The sequence below is a fragment of the Callithrix jacchus genome, chromosome 6 (assembly GCF_049354715.1).
Source record: "Callithrix jacchus isolate 240 chromosome 6, calJac240_pri, whole genome shotgun sequence".
In the NCBI taxonomy this organism is placed as follows: domain Eukaryota; kingdom Metazoa; phylum Chordata; class Mammalia; order Primates; family Cebidae; genus Callithrix; species Callithrix jacchus.
The window spans coordinates 24,178,154-24,195,065 of record NC_133507.1 but is presented as its reverse complement, the minus strand read 5'-3'; the positions used below and the strand labels follow the sequence as shown (position 1 = coordinate 24,195,065).

Here is a 16,912-nt window from a genome sequence, read left to right as displayed (position 1 = left end):
ATCGAGGAGTCTGGAAGAGGAGGAGTAGCCAGCAGAAGCAGCTTCTCATCCGATGAGATGACAGAAGGGTGGAGCACGGCCTGCACAGTGGCACATCAGAGGAAATCATTTTTTTGAGACGGAATCTCACTCTGTCCTCCAGGCTGGAGTGTAGTGGCGCAATCTTGGCTCACTGGCAACTTCCCCCTCTCAGGTTCAAGTGATTTTCATGCCTTGGCTTTCTGAGTGGCTGGGATTACAGGTGTGCCACCATGCCTGGCTAATTTTTGTATTTTTTTTGTAGAGGTGAGGTTTCCCCATGTTGGCCAGTCATGATGGGGTTTCCCTATGTTGGCCAGTCATCTCAAACTCCTGACCTCAGGTGATCTGCCCACCTTGGCCTCCCAAAGTGCTGGGGTTACAAGTATGAGCCACCGTGCCTGTTTGAAAATGAAAAAATAATTTTTAAGCCATTTAAAATAATCATTTTAGGCTGACTGCTATGGTAGTCCCAACTCCTAGGGAGGCTGAGGTAAGAGGATTGCTTGAGCCCAGGAGTTTGAATCCAGCCTGGGCAACATAGTGAGACTTTGTGTCTTTAAAAAAAAAAAAGGTTGTTTCATTCCCAGTATGGTGGGCTAAAAAATGTCTCCCATAGATATATCAGATTCTGATTTCTGATGTTACCATATGTGTTAAAGGGTTTTTGTAGATATGAGTTAGTTAAGGACTTTGAGATAGGGAGGTTATCCTGTTTTATCCAGCGCCCAGAGTAATCACAAGTGTCCTGAAGAGAGTGGCAGAGGGAGACTTTAGTATACACAGACCGAAGAGAGAAGAGGTTGTGAGGATCTCTGCAGAGAGCTTTGAGGCTTTGCTGCAGGCTTTGAAGATGGAGGAGGAGGCCATGAGCCAAGGAATGCAGCTTTAGAAGCTGGGAAAGGCTGGGCAATGGATGCTTCCTTAGAGCTTCCAACCTACAAGCCTCTGGAGGAAGCATGGCCCTGCCGCCCCTTGGTTTCAACCCAGTGAACTGAATGCAGTTTTCTGGCTTCCAGAGCTCTGAGAGAATAAATTCCTATCATTTTAAGCCACCAATTTTGTGGGAATTTGGTACAGCAGCCCTGGGATACATCCAGACAGACCAATCTAGTAAAAGGGGGAAAGTAAAGGCCGTTCCTGAGGTGCAAGGACTTGAAGTTGACCTCCCACTCATCTTGAGGATCTACAACAGCAAAATAGTAGCAAAGACTACGGAGGAGGTCACAGCGAGGGGAGAGTGGGCAAAAAGAATTGATGGCTTCTGGGAGTCCAGTGAAAAGTACTTCCAGACAGACAGCTATGAATGGGCCTCAGAAGCATTCACTCCAAATGACACCTGGAAGTTACTGGCTCCAAGAATAGTATCTTTAGGACAGAGACTGGAGCAGATTCCAGACAATGGGCCAAGTGAACACACTGGAAGATACTAGGGTCATGGGAAGATGGGCTGCGTTTCTTTCCTTGATAGAGTAGGCAATAGTAAAATATCACAAAACTTAAAAATTATCACAAGCATGTCTTGTTTCAAATCTGAAGCACAGGAAGTATGCCGCCTGCCTTGGAACAACTGGGCGAGTGCTAGAAAGGAGAAGCTTCTCTGACCCTGGTACTAGGAATGTGGTCCTGTGAGTAGCACTCTGCTGTTGACACTGGAACTGTACAGAAAGAACTATAATGCTGGCACATTTTTTGCCTCTGCAGGGAACAATATTTATATAGTCATAATATTCTTTTTTAAAAGGGTTACATAGTACTCTATTGTGTTAATTTATTGACTTGCTGCTTCCTGGTACTGGACGTTCCAATTAATTTCTGATTGACCTTTTTGTAAATAATGCTGGAACCTGAGGTCAGTTTGATCCATGAAGCCTCTTTGTTGGGAGAATTGGACAACTGAATTATTATACTAGTAATGTATGATTAAGTATGAGAAGGGGCTCCACGTGCAAGAATGACGACTGAATTCTGCAAGGAGGTGGCTGATTGGCTTACCTAATGACTCTCCCTCACTGGGCTGAGCTGTTTGTGCTGTGCCAACAGGCCAACCTGTCCTTGATCCTGTTTGGATGAGCAACCTGTTGTGACTTCCCTGAGTAGGGCCTGAAGGCTGAGGGCTGTTGGGTGGAACAGGAACGCTAACTTACATGTCTGGTACGAATGGGAGAGACCTGAGCTTATTTGTATGTCAATAGAAGAGATCCAGAAGCACAGAGAGGCTATTGGTGTAATCTAGGTCAGTGTTTCCCAATCTTTTTAGTGTCATGGACACATGGAAAATATGTTTACAGCACCTAGGCAAATGGACAAGACAGTGCCCAGCCCTGGGACTCTTGTAGCCCAGGCCCTGTCTGTGGGTTGAGATCCCCTTCTCAGCAGGCTTCTTCACAGCTTTGTACGAATTAGAAAAAGCACTTCTTTAAGACACGTTCTGGATATCCGTGATCTGCCAGGTAGTTGACATAAAGAGTCTACATATCTTTTGTAATTGACACTGGGAGTTGTGCACTGGACAGCCATTTGTGGGACCTGAGCTCAGCACACCTGTGGCCCTTTGGAGGACGCTGCTAGGAAGGAGGCTGATAGCCTAGGCTGCCGAGGAGAGGATAGCGACGGGAGATGTTCCTGCTGTGTGCTGGGTGTGAGATTCCCAGGTTTCTGCCATAGTGACATAAATCACTGAAGTGGGGGTGCAGGGAGAACAACTGGGAGGTAAGGTGTGAGCATGGGGTTCAGGAGAGACACCTGGGATGACATTCAGGTGTCATCACATAGACATGTCCTCGAAACTCTGGAGGTGAGTGTGGAGGGAAAACCCCATGGAGGAGAACTAAAGGGGTGAGCCCCCACCGGACCACTCAGCCTCACCTGCTAAGGTGGGGCCTGATATTCAAGTAGGACATGGAAAAGAGGCCCTGGTAGGAGAGAAATCTGAGCACCGTGGTATCCTGTCACATTGGCACTGTCCCAATATGATCACACTTTCCTGAGAATAGCATCTGCCTGCCCTAGAGGATCCCTGGCAAAGACCTCTGGCTGTGATACCTGAACCCCAGAGCACTGTGGCCTGAGTTTCTGCACCCAGTACTCACCCTGTGTCACTGCCAGTGAGTGCTGTCAGGGAGGGATGGCATCTCTGTATCTTTGTGTCCCTACTTTTAAGTGTTAGATTTTTGTTGTTGTTTGTTTTTGTTTTTTTGTTGTTTTTTTTGAGACGGAGTTTTGCTCTTGTTGCCCAGGCTGGAGTGCAATGGTGGGATCTCAGTTCACTGCAACCTCCGCCTCCCAGGTTCAAGCAATTCTCCTGCCTCAGCCTCCCAGGTTCAAGCAATTCTCCTGCCTTAGCCTCCCAGGTAGCTGGGATTACAGCCATGAGCCACCACGCCCAGCTAATTTTGTATTTTTGGTAGAGATGGGGTTTCTCCATGTTGATCAGGCTGGTCTTGAACTCCCGACCTCAGGTGATCCACCCACCTTGGCCTCCCAAAGTGCTGAGATTACAGGCATGAGCCACTGTGCCCGGCCTAAAGTGTTAGGTTTTTGAAGGGTTCTTATGAGAGTAGACACCGGGACTTTGATGAGTAGTATGTAATGTGGCTTGGGCAGGGCTGCCTGCTCTTAGTCCCCAGTTACCTCTGGGCCATTTCCTGCCCAGGTGTTCTCCATGATCCTGTTCTGAGCTGCTCCTCGGAGTAGATGGTCCAGCTGCGAGCAGGCTGGCCCAGTGTCAGCAGTAATCTCGCCCCAAAGAACTATAAGGATTTGGGGCCCCCACATCTGTCTTCTTGGACCAGATGAGGTTGAGTACACTTTTGCCCTTGATATTGTGGGAAATAATAGGATGAGTTTTGCCTTGCTGGGCACATGTGATATAATTTCAAAGCCAAATAATCTAGTTTAGCAAGTATTTTGGACCTACTGTGTGCATAGGGCTGCAGCATATAAAGGGCTGGTGGGAGGCACATGGTTTCCATGTGTTTACAGCAAGCTCACTATGGCTCTAGAACAATGGGTTTACTCTTCTTAACTAGTTTTCCTTCCTTGAAGACTTCCCTTAAATGCCTTAATCTCATAATATTCTAAACACCTCTCCCTCACACCTACACTGGGGCTTGCTGCTGTCTCCACGGGGGCAGATCTTCCCTGCTTGCACCTTCCTGCGTGTGTCTTTGGAATCATGTGCCATATCCTTGGGTGGGAAGGAAATGGCTGTTCCAGCAATTTCCCCTGGGGTTTTGGAAGAGCAGGGACAGGTGCCCATGCTATTTCCCCAAGATAAAGGGCAGCTGTTCTGCTCTCAGCCTGCTCGAGCTGGTAACATACCTTCACTTGTGGCTAGAATCCTATCAACTCTTGAGGCCACCTTGGTGAAATCCTGCAGATTAGAAACCCGTTTGGCAGTTATATGTGACTTAGACCAATGAAGAAATGAGGAAATAAATTACTCTTTCATAAATTCTGCCTCCAAGGGCAAACTCTTTCAATAACGGGGTTTATAGGGAAAATATAAATCAGAAATGGGTACGTCTTGGTCAATGGGTTAACTGTAAGAACAAAACAAAAATTTAAAAATGAGGGCTCTGGCTCTTTCCAGAGCAGCCCATACTTTGGACCAAGCAGCTGGCAACTCAGGGCTCAATTCTCTTGGTGCCAAGTCCCTGTCCATCTTGTGTCATCTTTGTCCCTTTGCCATCTACAGCTCTTGAGAGCACTTACCTCTCCCCCTCCGACTCTGGTGTTTGGAGGTCCCTCACGCCTTTTCTGTTTGGTCCAGCTGGTTCTGCACTTGATCTTTAGATTGGGAAGCAAGAGACACTGGCCTCTCTCTTGCCCAGACATGATTTCCCATTGCAGCAAGGCTGTCTGCACGTCGCATGCATGCAATAGACCTATTCTCAATCCTGCCAGAAGACCCTCATTGTAGAGTCACCATTTCAGACCCCATCCCATGAACACGCACGTGCTCAGACAGACAGGTACCAAGCTCCCTGGATTCTGACGCCGTGGCTGTCTTGTTCCCTGGGATATTCTTGGCACCCAGCACAGCTCTCCTTTATAGTTGTGGGTTAAATATTTGTTAAGTTAATATTTGTACACATATTGATAAGAATGGTGGGAGCAGAGGATGAAGCTATTTTGCAACTCGCTCTTTTCACTCCACACTCCTAGTGTTAGCCAAATCTTGTTGGAATTCTGGAACCTATGAGTTCTTTGCTTCCCCCCGTTATTTTGTTTCCTCTGAAGCAAAAAGTTTCAAGTGACACTCAAGTCCTTCAAAGTCTGGCTAGTTCTATTTAGTAGGGAAGGGGACAGAGAAAGTTGTAACTAGGCTGGGACTCAGCAACACTGGGTGGTCTCCTTATTTTGTAACAGTGAAGTATAGCATAAATCAGAATAGGTAAAGAAAAGAAGATTATCTTTCCACGTGAGCAAATATTTACTTATAATTTTGAAAGGCCAGGTGGTACTTCTTGCATGGATGTATCATACTTAATTTAACCAACTTTGGGACATTTAGTTTATTTACAGGTTTATTTTTATTTGTTTTTGTTTTTAATAAGCGCTCTTCAGTGACTGTCCTTTGGCATAAGTGTCTTTGCAAAGGCTTATTTATCACTTTTGAATAGATTCCCAGAAGTAGAGTTGTTGGGTTGAGGAGTATGCATGCGGTTCTAAGGCTTCATTTATTTATTTGAGACAGGGCAGCTCACTGCAGCCTCGAACTCCCAGGCCCAGGCAATCCTCCCACGTTAACCTCCCAGCAGCTGGGACTACAGACGCAAGCTACTGTTATCTGGTGATTTTTTTTTTTTCTGTAGCGAAGGGGTCTCCCTATGTTGCCAGGCTGGTCTTCAACTCCTAGGCTCAAGTGACCCACTTGCCTCAGCCTCCCAAAGTGCTGGGATTACAGGCATGAGCCATTGCACCTGGCATTTCTGAGGCTTTTGATGTGTGATGACAAATTGCTTCCCAGAGAATTCTGTCAAAGTACAGTACTCCAACAGTGGTGTAGAAGAGCCAGATGTGCCCACTCCAGCAGACAATGGGTTTTTTCCTAGTCTTTTAAAAAAATTATAGTAAAATGTACATAACATTATGATAACATAAACATGATCATTTTAGCCATGTTTACGGGTATGGAGTTCAGGGCGTTAAAAGCATTCACATCGTTCTACGACCATCATCATTATCCATCTCCAAAATTCTTTCAGCAGTTGATTTTTTTTTCAATTAAAAAAAAAAAATTGAAAAAATTTTCAATTGAACCTCGAAGTCCTGGGCTCAAGCGATCCTCCTGCCTCAGCCTCCCTTGTAGCTGGGGCTACAGGCACGCACCATCACACCCAGCTAGTTTTTGTAGTTTTTGTCACATTATGTTCCTCAGGCTGGTCTCAAACTCTTGGCATCAAGCAGTCTTCCCACTTTGGCTTCCCAAGGTGCTGAGGTTACAGGTGTGAGCCACTGTGCCCACTTCCATCCATCCTTTTAATGCACACCCTTTGCAGTGTTCTATTTGGTGCCATCAAGCTGTTCTTCACAGTTGCTCTTCCTCCCCTTGTCCTCCTAAGGACTTGGCCCAGTCATTGTCTCTGTGAAGCCATCCCTTACCTCACCAGAAGTTGCTCCCAGCACACTTCATTGTGGTAAAACACACATTAAGTGTACCACTTAATCATTTGTAAGTGTACAATTCAGTGGCATTAAGTATATTCACAATGTTGTGTAGCCATCACCACTCTCCATTTCCAGAATTTTCAGCATCCCAAACAGAAACTCTGTACCCATTAAGCAATAACTCCCCATTCCCTCCTCCTCCAGCCACTGGTAATGACTGTTCTACTTTCTGTCTCTATAAATTTGACAATTTGATTCATATAAGTGGACTCTTCCGATATGTATTTTGTGACTGGTTTATTCCACTTATCATGTTTCCAAAGTTCATCCATGTTGTCGCATATAACAGACTTTCATTCCTTTTTAAGGCTATTTGATTCTATGTCTATGCCACATTTTGTTTATCCATTTATCTGTTGATAGACTTTGGGTTGTTTCTACTTTGTGGCTGCTGTGAATAATGCCGCTTTTGAACCTGGGCATACAAGTAGCTGGTTGGGTCTCTGCTTTCAATGCTCTGGGGTATATACCTAGAGGAATTGCAGGACCATGTGAAAATGTTGTACTTAACTTTTTGAGGAAGCACCGAACAGTTTTTCACAGCCCTGTACGTGTTTTGAAAAAACCAGTAAAGAGATGGCCCCTGAGAATTCCCAGGGAGCCAGGATGAGGGATAGGCGGTGGGGGAGTGTGGAAGAAGGGTCCAGGATGGAGGGACTGCAGCAAGTATATTTCCTAAGATACGCAAAGCTTCACTGTGTGATCTGCTTGCTATCTCAGTAGCTTACTCCTCTAAGCAGGGGCTTGTGTTGCTTTCAGGAAGATGGCCTGATAGAATTCTGCTGTTGGGATGTAATTACAGAAGCAAGAGTAATGGCAGAGATGGGGGAGGCAGGTTGTGTGCTCTGGGCTGTAGGCAGTAGGTCAGACTCTCAGGCCCTGCTGGCAGGCACCATTGGTTAGGAACTGCATGGGGTTTCCAGCTGCAGAGGAAAAACGTTCAAGAAGGATCTGGAGCTCCCCTCTCTGTGTAACTCAGGCTTCTTCAAGATGTTCAGACTATATCAGGCAATGTTTGCAGTTAAAATAAAATCAGACTAGCCAGGTGTGGTGGCTCACGCCTGTAATCCCAGCACTTTGGGAGGCTGAGGCGGGCAGATCACAAGGTTAGGAGATTGAGACCATCCTGGTCAACATGGTGAAACCCCGTCTCTACTAAAAATACAAAAATTAGCTGGGCATGGTGGCGCACGCCTGTAATCCCAGCTACTCAGGAGGCTGAGACAGGAGAATTGATTGAACCCAGGAGGCAGAGGTTGCAGTGAGCTGAGATTGCACCACTGCACTCCAGTCTGGCGCCTGGTGATGGAGTGAGACTCTGTCTCAAAAAAAAAAAGTCAGACTAACTTGGAGGCAAAGTAAGAAAAGCGGATGTTCTCCTTGCACTGGTGGCTTCTACTCCCACCCTCTCCAGGGCACAGGGATGCTGAGCTTTAACTCCATTGTGGCCACTCCAGACAAGCAGAGAATGGCAGAGTCCAGTATGACATCTTCGTTGTCTTTGAAATATGGCCTGCCCACTATCTGCAGGTTTGCTTGTGACTTCCAAGGTTACGTCGTATAAAAAACATTTGCTTCACTGTTTACCTGACTCCCTTCTTGTATCTCCACACCCCAGTTTTCTGTGTTTTCAGTATTTCTAAGAGCATTGTTTTAAATTTTTCCGTTAATAAGAGACCCTGAAATAGGTAACCTAGTGTGTGAGCTTCTCTCCTTGGACACCTGCAACCCAGGAAAGTCGGTGGGGGCCCCCAGAACAGTCACACACTCAGTCTGCCTACTTAGGGGATAAGCTGCCTTCAGATAGGTGCTTGGTTGTTCCTTTGGAGATGTGCCTGGTATCCCTCATCCTCTTCACACTCACTAGGATGGCTATATCAAAAAGACAGACAATAACAAGTGTTGGTGAGAATGTGCACAAATTGGAACCCTTATACATTGCTGGTGGTAACGTAAATGGAGCAGCTGTTTGGGAGCCAGCCTTGTGGTTCCTCAAAAGCTAATCACAGTTATCCTATGACTCAACAATGCCACTTGTAGGTATATACACCCAAGAGCCAAGAAAGCATGTGTCCACATAATTATAGAATATGGATATTCATAGCAGCATTATTTGTAATCGCCAAAAGATGGAAACGATGCCTAATGTCCACCAACTGAAGAATAGATTTTAAAAAGTGGTATATCCATACAATGGGCTATAATACAGCCATAAAAAGAATGAAATACTGGTATGTGTTGACATGGATCAACCTCAAAAATAGAGTGCTCACTACAAAGAAAAGCTAGACATAAAAAGCCATATGTTGTATGATTCGATTTACATGAAATGCCTGAAACAGGCAAATTCATAGAGACAGAAAGTAAATTAGTGGTTTCTGGGGCCTGGGAGAAGAGAAGAATGATTGCTAATGAGCACAGGGTTTGAGGGGTGCTCTGAAAATGCCCTGAAATTAATAACTAAGTCACACAATTCTGTGACTAAAAAGCTGCTGAATTGGGGATTTTAAAAAAGTAGATTTTTATGTTGTTTAAATTATATCCCACTAAAAATAACTTTAAAAATTATTCATTGTTTATGTGAAATTTAAAATATTCCTTTTTTGAAACAGACTCTCACTGTGTTACCCGGGCTGAAGTGCAGTGGTGCGATCTCGGCTCACTGCAACCTCTGCCTCCTGGGAGCAAGTGATTCTCCTGCCTTGGCCTCCCAAGTAGCTGGATTACAGGCATTCGCCACCACACCTGGCTAAGTTTTGTATTTTTGTAGAGATGGGATTTTGCCATGTTGGCCAGGGTGGTCTCAAACTCCTGACCTCAGGTGATCCGCCTGCCTTGGCCTCCCAAAGTGCTGGGATTTCAGATGTGAACCACCGCGCCTGGCAGTGAAATTTAAATTTAAATGAAAGTTCTGTTGTCATATCTGCCAAATCTGCCAACTCTATACTTGCCACCTGTTTTTGTAAATAAAGTTTTATTGGAACACACACACATAGCCATTAGCCTGAGAGACCAACTGATAGTGTAAATGAAAACATCATAAACACTCTTGAGGTATGTCTGCATCTTTGGTTTTGTGTTTTCTGCTTTTTGTAATTGACTTGGCAAGTTACCAGCTCTTTACACCATGCAATTCTAATTTTAAACTAAAGTGATTCCTAGGAAAATAAAAACAGCTTCTTTTCCCCACTAAACGTAAATTCAGAGTAGTAGCCATACATTTACAATGACTGGCTTCTAGAAGTGGTACTAGGATACTTCTCCCTGCTACTTGGAAACCTGAAAGGGTGGGAACCTGGGAACCGTAAAACCAGCTTGCTAAAACTAGAACTAATTTGCCAGTAAAGGAAAAAACTAATACCAGATGTCTAGGTTTTTAAACTTTGAACAATTTTCTTAAGTTATAAAAGCACAGTTATTGTTTTTGAAGATTTCTTTGTTTAATTTGCTGATGGTAATAGGGAGAGAGAACGAGATTCTCCTTGGGCAGGTTGAGCTAAGGTGGCAAAGGGATTCTCTTCCCTGCAGTGCCGTCTTTCTTACACCTGCAGTCAACACAGTATTCCTTTAACAGGTTGCTATTAATAACAAAAAGGCACTTTGCACACATTATCTTATTTAATCTCACAAACCCTTGCTGTGGTTATATTAATGTCCCTACCGCACACAGAGTGAAGGGACTTAGCCCTGAACCACTTCGTCCCTTATTCCTTAAGAAGAGAAACAGAAAAGTTTTGTGGAGCACCTTCCTCTTGTTTACCTCTGACCCTGACAGGTAGAAAGAGTCCTAACAGAAACCAGACTTGAAACTGGGCGCAGTTGTGTTGCTGAGACAAAATGAGGAATGTTTGTGAGGAGAGCGAAAATCACCGGGTGACCATTGAATAGGCCCCAGAGACAAAAACTCCTTGTCTGAGGAATTTAGAAGGGAGCAAAGACTACCTGGTGACCATCAAACAGGCACCCCAGGCAAATTCCTTATCTGGGAAATTAGAAGTAATTGCACCTCCCTAGTGTCTAAAGCAGGCACGTGGTTGCAGCTATCTTTACCCCAAATTTGTAAGTAACTAGGATTTCTATGCATCTCCAGAATGCCATGCCAGAACGTATTGTGCAACACTTGCTGACATTAAGGCACCAGAATTACTACAGATGTAATCATTTGTCATGACCTATGTGGCTAGTGTGGTCCAGATTACCCTCAGGCTCCCGCCTTAAGGTCCATAAATACCCCTAAGGAAAAATACACCAGGGGGCGCTCAGTCCTCTCACGGAGGCACCCCACTGCACTCTTCGGCAGCGTTCCTTCTTTCTGATAAAACTTCTTCAAACCTATACTGTTGTTGGTGAATTCTTACCAACTCACGAGTTGGCCACTTCACAATGCGGGGGCTCTGACACCTCACCTGGCAGTATCATCATTTTAACTTGTATTTGAGATATCTATCACTTTCTTTACTTTTCTCAATAAAGGTAGGGAAACAAGTTAGCTTTTTTTTTTTTGAGACAGAGTCTCCCCAGTGTTGTCTTCTAACCCTGCAGTCACCCTAAAAAGAAATTCCACTCTTTCCAACATCTCTTCCAGTTGGTTTACAGGCAGGGCACACCCAGCATGACTAAAATCTCCTCCCAGTTGCCCAGGCCAGACAACTTGGAGTCACTGAGGCTTTTTTCTCCTTCATCTTCCATGTTTGATCTTTTTTTTTTTCAAGGAAAACAGCTGATAAAAGAAAAACTTTAGACAAAATAAAGTTAACACAACAATTACTGAACTGGGCAGCCCTCAGAATCAGAAGAGATTCAGAGAATTCCACCCTGCAATGTGGACATTGAATGTTTATGGACAGAAGAGGGCTGAAGAAAGCGGAAACAAGGAAGAACAAAAAGCGGATGGTTGTTTCAAAGTTAGGTCTCTGTAAAGGTTAAAGCAAAAAGAACTTCCTTATCATGTCAGATAAAACTGGCCTGTTTGGGGATTCGGCTTTTCTCTGTCCTGATTTCTTGAAAGGTCAGATAAATCACTTAGTTTTGGCATGGTACCTAGAACTTCAGCATAAGCGACTCCATTTTGGTTTGGTCTGTTGGGACCAAGTGCAGAATCTCAGGCTGAATCAATGTCCTCTTAAAAGTTTAATACAGTTTTATTGAGATATAATTCACATAATACACAATTCACGTATATAAATATACATTCATTGATTTTTTTTTTTTTGCTCTAATCAGAGACTTTGGAACATTCACCACAATCTAATTTTATAGAACATTTTTATTCCCCCTAAAAGAAAGCCAGAATCCATTGGCAGTCACTCCCAATTTCCCCTACCCTGGCATCCTACCCTTAGCCACTCATCCACTTTGTCTCCATAGGTTCTTGGCCTGTCCTGGACGTTTCATATACATGGAATCATAGAATGTGTGGCCTTTTGTGACTGCCTTCTTTCGCTAAGCACAATGTTTTCAAGGTTCATCCCTGTTATAGCCTGTATCAGTACTTTATTTCTTTTTGATTGCCAAATAATACTCTATTCTGTGGATACACCACATTTTGTTATTCATTCATCTGTTATGGAACATTTGAGTTTTTTCTACTTTTTGGCCACTCCTGTTACTAATTTCTAGTTTAATTCCAGTGTGGTATGAAAACAGACATTGTATAATTTCTTCTAAATTTGTTGAGGTGTGTTTTATGGCCCAGAATGTGGTCTGTCTTGAATGTTCCATGTCACTTTGAAAAGAACATGCAGTCTACTCTTGTTGGATGAATAGTCTATAGGTGCCAATTATAGCCCGTTGGTTGATGTCATAGTGTTGAGTTCAACTATGTCCTTACTGGTTTTCTGCCTCTTTTAATCTGTCCTTTTTTTTTTTTATTTGAGATGGGGTCTTGCTCTGTCACCCAGGCTGGAGTGTAGTTGTGCAATCTTAGCTCACTGTAACCTCTGCCTCCTGGGTTCCAGCGATTCTTGTGCTTCAGCTCCTCCTGACAGGCTCCCATCACATGCCAAAAATAGCTTTCTGTATATTTAGTAGAGACAGAGTTTCATCATGTTGGCCAGCCTGGTCTCAAACTCCCAACCCTTCAGTAATCCACCTGCCTTAGCTTCCCAAAGTGCTGATATTACAGGCCTGAGCCACTGAGCTTGTTCTCGGATCTGTCCATTTCTAACTGAAGAGTGTTGATGTTTCCAACTATAATGGTGGATTCATTGCTATTTTTCCTTGTAGTTCTGTCAGTTTGGGCATGTATTTTGACATTTTGCTGCTAGGCATGTACACATTAAGGTTATGGCTTCCTTTAGTATTGGCCCCTTTATTGCTATTATTATTATTTTTTGAGGCAGAGTTTTGCTCTTGTTACCCAGGCTGTAGTGCAGTGGCGCGATCTCGGCTCACCACAGCCTCCGCCTCCTGGGTTCAGGCAATTCTCCTGCCTCAGCCTCCTGAGTAGCTGGGATTACAGGCACGCGCCACCATGCCCAGCTAATTTTTTGTATTTGTAGTAGAGACGGGGTTTCACCATGTTGACCAGGATGGTCTCGATCTCTTGACCTCATGATCCACCCGCCTTGGCCTCCCAAAGTTCTGGGACTACAGGCTTGAGCCACCGCCCCCGGCTGGCCCCTTTACTATTAGGTAATGACTCTCTTTATCTCTCATAACTTTCCTTGTTCTTAAGTCTGATCTGTCTGAAAGTGATAGAGCTACTCCTGCTGTCTTTGGACTACTATTATACAGTATATGTTTTTCCATCCCTTTACTTTTATTTTTATGTGTCTTTATATTTCAAGTGGGTTTCTTGTAGTCAGGCCTTATTTTTTAACCCACTCTAACAATCTCTGTCTTGTGTGTGTTTAGAACATGGACATTTAAGGTGACTTGATATCGTTGGATTAATATCTGTCATATTTGTTACGATTTTCCATTTGCTGCCTGTGTGCTTTGTTCCAGTGTTTTCTTCTACAGTTGTTCTGCCTTTTGTAGTTGTAATTGAGGATTTCATATTCAATTCTTTCTCCTTTCTTAGCATACCAATTATACTTCTTTTTTTTATGCTTTTTTACTTGTTGCCATAGAGTTTGTAATATACATTTACAAGGAATCCAAGCTCACTTTCAGATAACAGTATATTGCTTCATGGGTAGTACAAGTAACTAATGATAAAATAATCCCAACTCCTCCATCCTGTTGCTTTATATCATTGCTGTCATTCATTTTATTTATTCATAAGCATATATATACATACATATTCAAATATAATGTTACTATTTTGATCATACTGTTATCTTTTAGATCAATTAAGAATAACAAAATTTTTATGCTGTCTTCACTTATTCATTCTCAGATACTCTTTCTTTATGTAGATTCAAGTTTCTGTCCTATCATTTTCCTTCTTTCTGAAACACTTAACGTTTCTTGTAAGGCACGTCTATTGGCAACAAACTCCATCAATTTTTGTATATCTGAGAGTCTTTATTTCTCCTTCAGTTTCAAACAATAATTTCTCAGGGTACAAAATTCTAGGTTGGTAGGTGCTTTTTTCTCTTAACACTTTACGTATTTTACTCCATTCTGTCACTTGTATGGTTTCTGAGAAGTTAGATGTCATGCTTTGTTCCTTTGTAGGTAAAGTGTTTCTTTACCTACCTCTGACTTTTTTCAAGATTTTAAATTTATTTTTATTTTCTGAAGTTTGAATGTGATATGCCTAGGTGTAAGGTTTATTGCCGAGTTTAAAATGAGGAAACTGAGGCCAGTATAAGGAAACGAAAATCCAATTTATTCAGCTCCCGGGCGAGGTTCCATGGCCCCGGGGAAAGGGGCCAGGGAAGTCGCGCCAACTTCCTGGGGCGTGGGGTGTTTTCTGGCTAGAAGGAACGAGCAACAGCTGGGTGCTCTGATTAACTCCAGCGGAGCGGGATTGAGACGGGGCAGGCCGCTATTGGTTAGCGGGTTGTTGGGCGGGTTTTCTGGTGGGAGAGCCGGCCAGGAGCCTTGCATCAGCTGGAGCCTTCCAGGGGAGCCACGCGGCAGAGCCTGGTGCCGGGTGCAGAGGTGGGTGTGTCCAACCTCCAGGCGAGGCTACCGGACTTACACTAGGTATAGTTTTTCTTGGCATTTATCCTGCTTGGTGTTCTCTAAGCTTCCTGGATCTGTGGTTTGGTGTCTGACGTTAATTTGGGGGAAATTCTCAGTCATTCTTGCTTCAAATGTTGCTTCTGCTTTTTCTTTCCCTCTTCTAATATATTTATTATGCCTGTGTTATACCTTTTATAGTTTTCTCACAGTTCTTGGTTATTCTGTTTTTTTTTTTAGTCTTTTCTCTTTTTCAGTTATGAAACTTTCAGAACTTCCAAACTCTGAGCCTTCCAAAGGCAGTTTAAGGCTGCCTTTAAGGCTGACAGATTCTTTCCTCAGCCCTGTCTACTACTGAAGGCATCAAAGGCACTCTTCATTTCTGTTACAGTGTTTCTAATCTGTAGCATTTCTGTTTGATTTTTTCTTAGAATTTCCATCTCCTTACGTTATCCATCTGTTCTTGCATGCTGTCTACATTTTCCATCAAAGCCCTTCGCATATTAATAATTTTAAAAAAAATTCCTGGTCCAATAATTCTAACATGCCTGCCACATATGACTCCAGTTCTCATATTTGTTTAGTCTCTTCAAACTATTTATTTTTTTACTTTCGGTATGCTTTGTAAGTTTTTGGTGAAAGGTAGACATGCTGTCCTGGGTGAAGGGAACTGCAGTCAATAGGTCTTTGGTAATGTGGTGGTGAGGTGTTGGGGAGGGGAAGCGTTCCATAGCCTTATGACTACGTCTCAGTCTTGAGGTGAGCCTGTGCCCGTGGACTGTGAACTTCACTAGTGCTTCTCAAATATTTTCCCTCCACTTAGGTAGGACAGGATGGTTAAAGGGGGCTGGAGTTGGGTATTTTCGTTCCTCCAGCTTAGCTGGTGCTGATATACCTCAGCTGATTGGGCCTTGGTAAATTAGTTTCTCCTGAGGGCAGGCCTTGTTAGGAAGAACAGGTGCTCTAGTGTATTTTAAAACGGCTGCATTCCCCTCCCCCTGCCTGAAGCAGGAGGGGATTTTTCTCTGATGCTCACTGGGAGAACCTGGTAAAGCTCCCGGAAGTAGAAGTCAAGACAGTGGGCAGGCCCCCTAGGATGGAGTCCCTCTGGAGTTTTCGACTCTGATACCTACCCACACTGAGGCTTCAGCAATGCCCCAGTTATAGTTCAGGTTTTTTTGCCATGGCACTCGTTCCCACAGAGGTCTCTGCTTATGGCTTTCTGCTCTGGTAAGTTGTGATTCTCTGTATCTGTCTCTTCCAATTTGAGGGGCTGTGGTTTGCCCTGTGACCTCACTTCTGATACAGTGAAGAAGAGGTGTTAGTTTTTCTGTGTTTGGTGGTTTGTTTTTTTTGTTTTTAGGCAGAATCTCACTCTGTTGCCCAGGTTGTAGTGCACTGGCTTGATCTCGGCTCACTGCAGCCTCTCCCTCCCAGGCCCAACAGTCCTCCCACCTCAGCCTCCTGAGTAGCTGAGATTACAGGTGCAGGCCACCATGCCTGGCTAATTTTTGTATTTTTAGTAGAGACGGGGTTTGCCATGTTGGCCAGCCTGGTCTTAAACTGGTCTCAACTATCTGCCCACCTTGCGGGATTATAGAGCATGAGCCACCACACCCAGCCTCCAGCTAATTTTTCTATTTCTGGTAGAGATTGGGTTTTATAATGTTGTGCAGGCTGGTCTCGAACTCCTGGGCTCAAGCCATCCACCTGCCTCAGCCTCCCAGAGTACTGGGATTACATGGCGTGAGCCACTGCGCCCGACCTTGTTTAGCTTTTTACTTGTTAAAATGGAGTGGTGACTTCCTAGCTCTTCACATTTTGGACTGAAAACCAGAAATTGTCCCAATGCCATTTTGAAATCTCAGAAACCCACTCCCTTCCTTCCGTCCCTACCACTGTGGCCAGGCCCTCATCTCCAGGTGCCTGGGTGATTGCGAAGTGCCTTGGTAATAGCTTCCGGTCTCTTCCCCCGTCAGCCCATCTTCAATACAACTGCCACAGTGATCCCTCTAAATTGTAGTTCTGACTGTGCTACTCTTTGCTCAGCATTTCCTAAATTTATTTTACTGTGGAACAATTTACCCATTTAGAATACTAGTGGGAAATCAACCGATCATAAAACATAACAGACTCCTAGGTGAAG

General features: G+C 44.0%; 1 protein-coding gene across 7 annotated transcripts in view; it reads left to right on the top strand.

The window, feature by feature from the left end:
- HOMER2 (homer scaffold protein 2) overlaps positions 1-16,912 on the top strand; it is a 103,713-nt gene that overhangs the window by 29,365 nt on the left and 57,436 nt on the right. For 2 of the 7 annotated variants that reach the window (XM_054258293.2, XM_054258292.2), the window contains exon 1: positions 14,480-14,790. The exons of the other annotated variants lie outside the window; for them this stretch is intronic. In XM_054258293.2, the coding sequence (XP_054114268.1) occupies positions 14,495-14,790 (296 nt within the window). In that variant the 5' untranslated portion in view covers positions 14,480-14,494. Of the gene's footprint in view, positions 1-14,479; positions 14,791-16,912 lie in introns of those variants that run through there. 7 annotated transcript variants of the gene reach the window in all.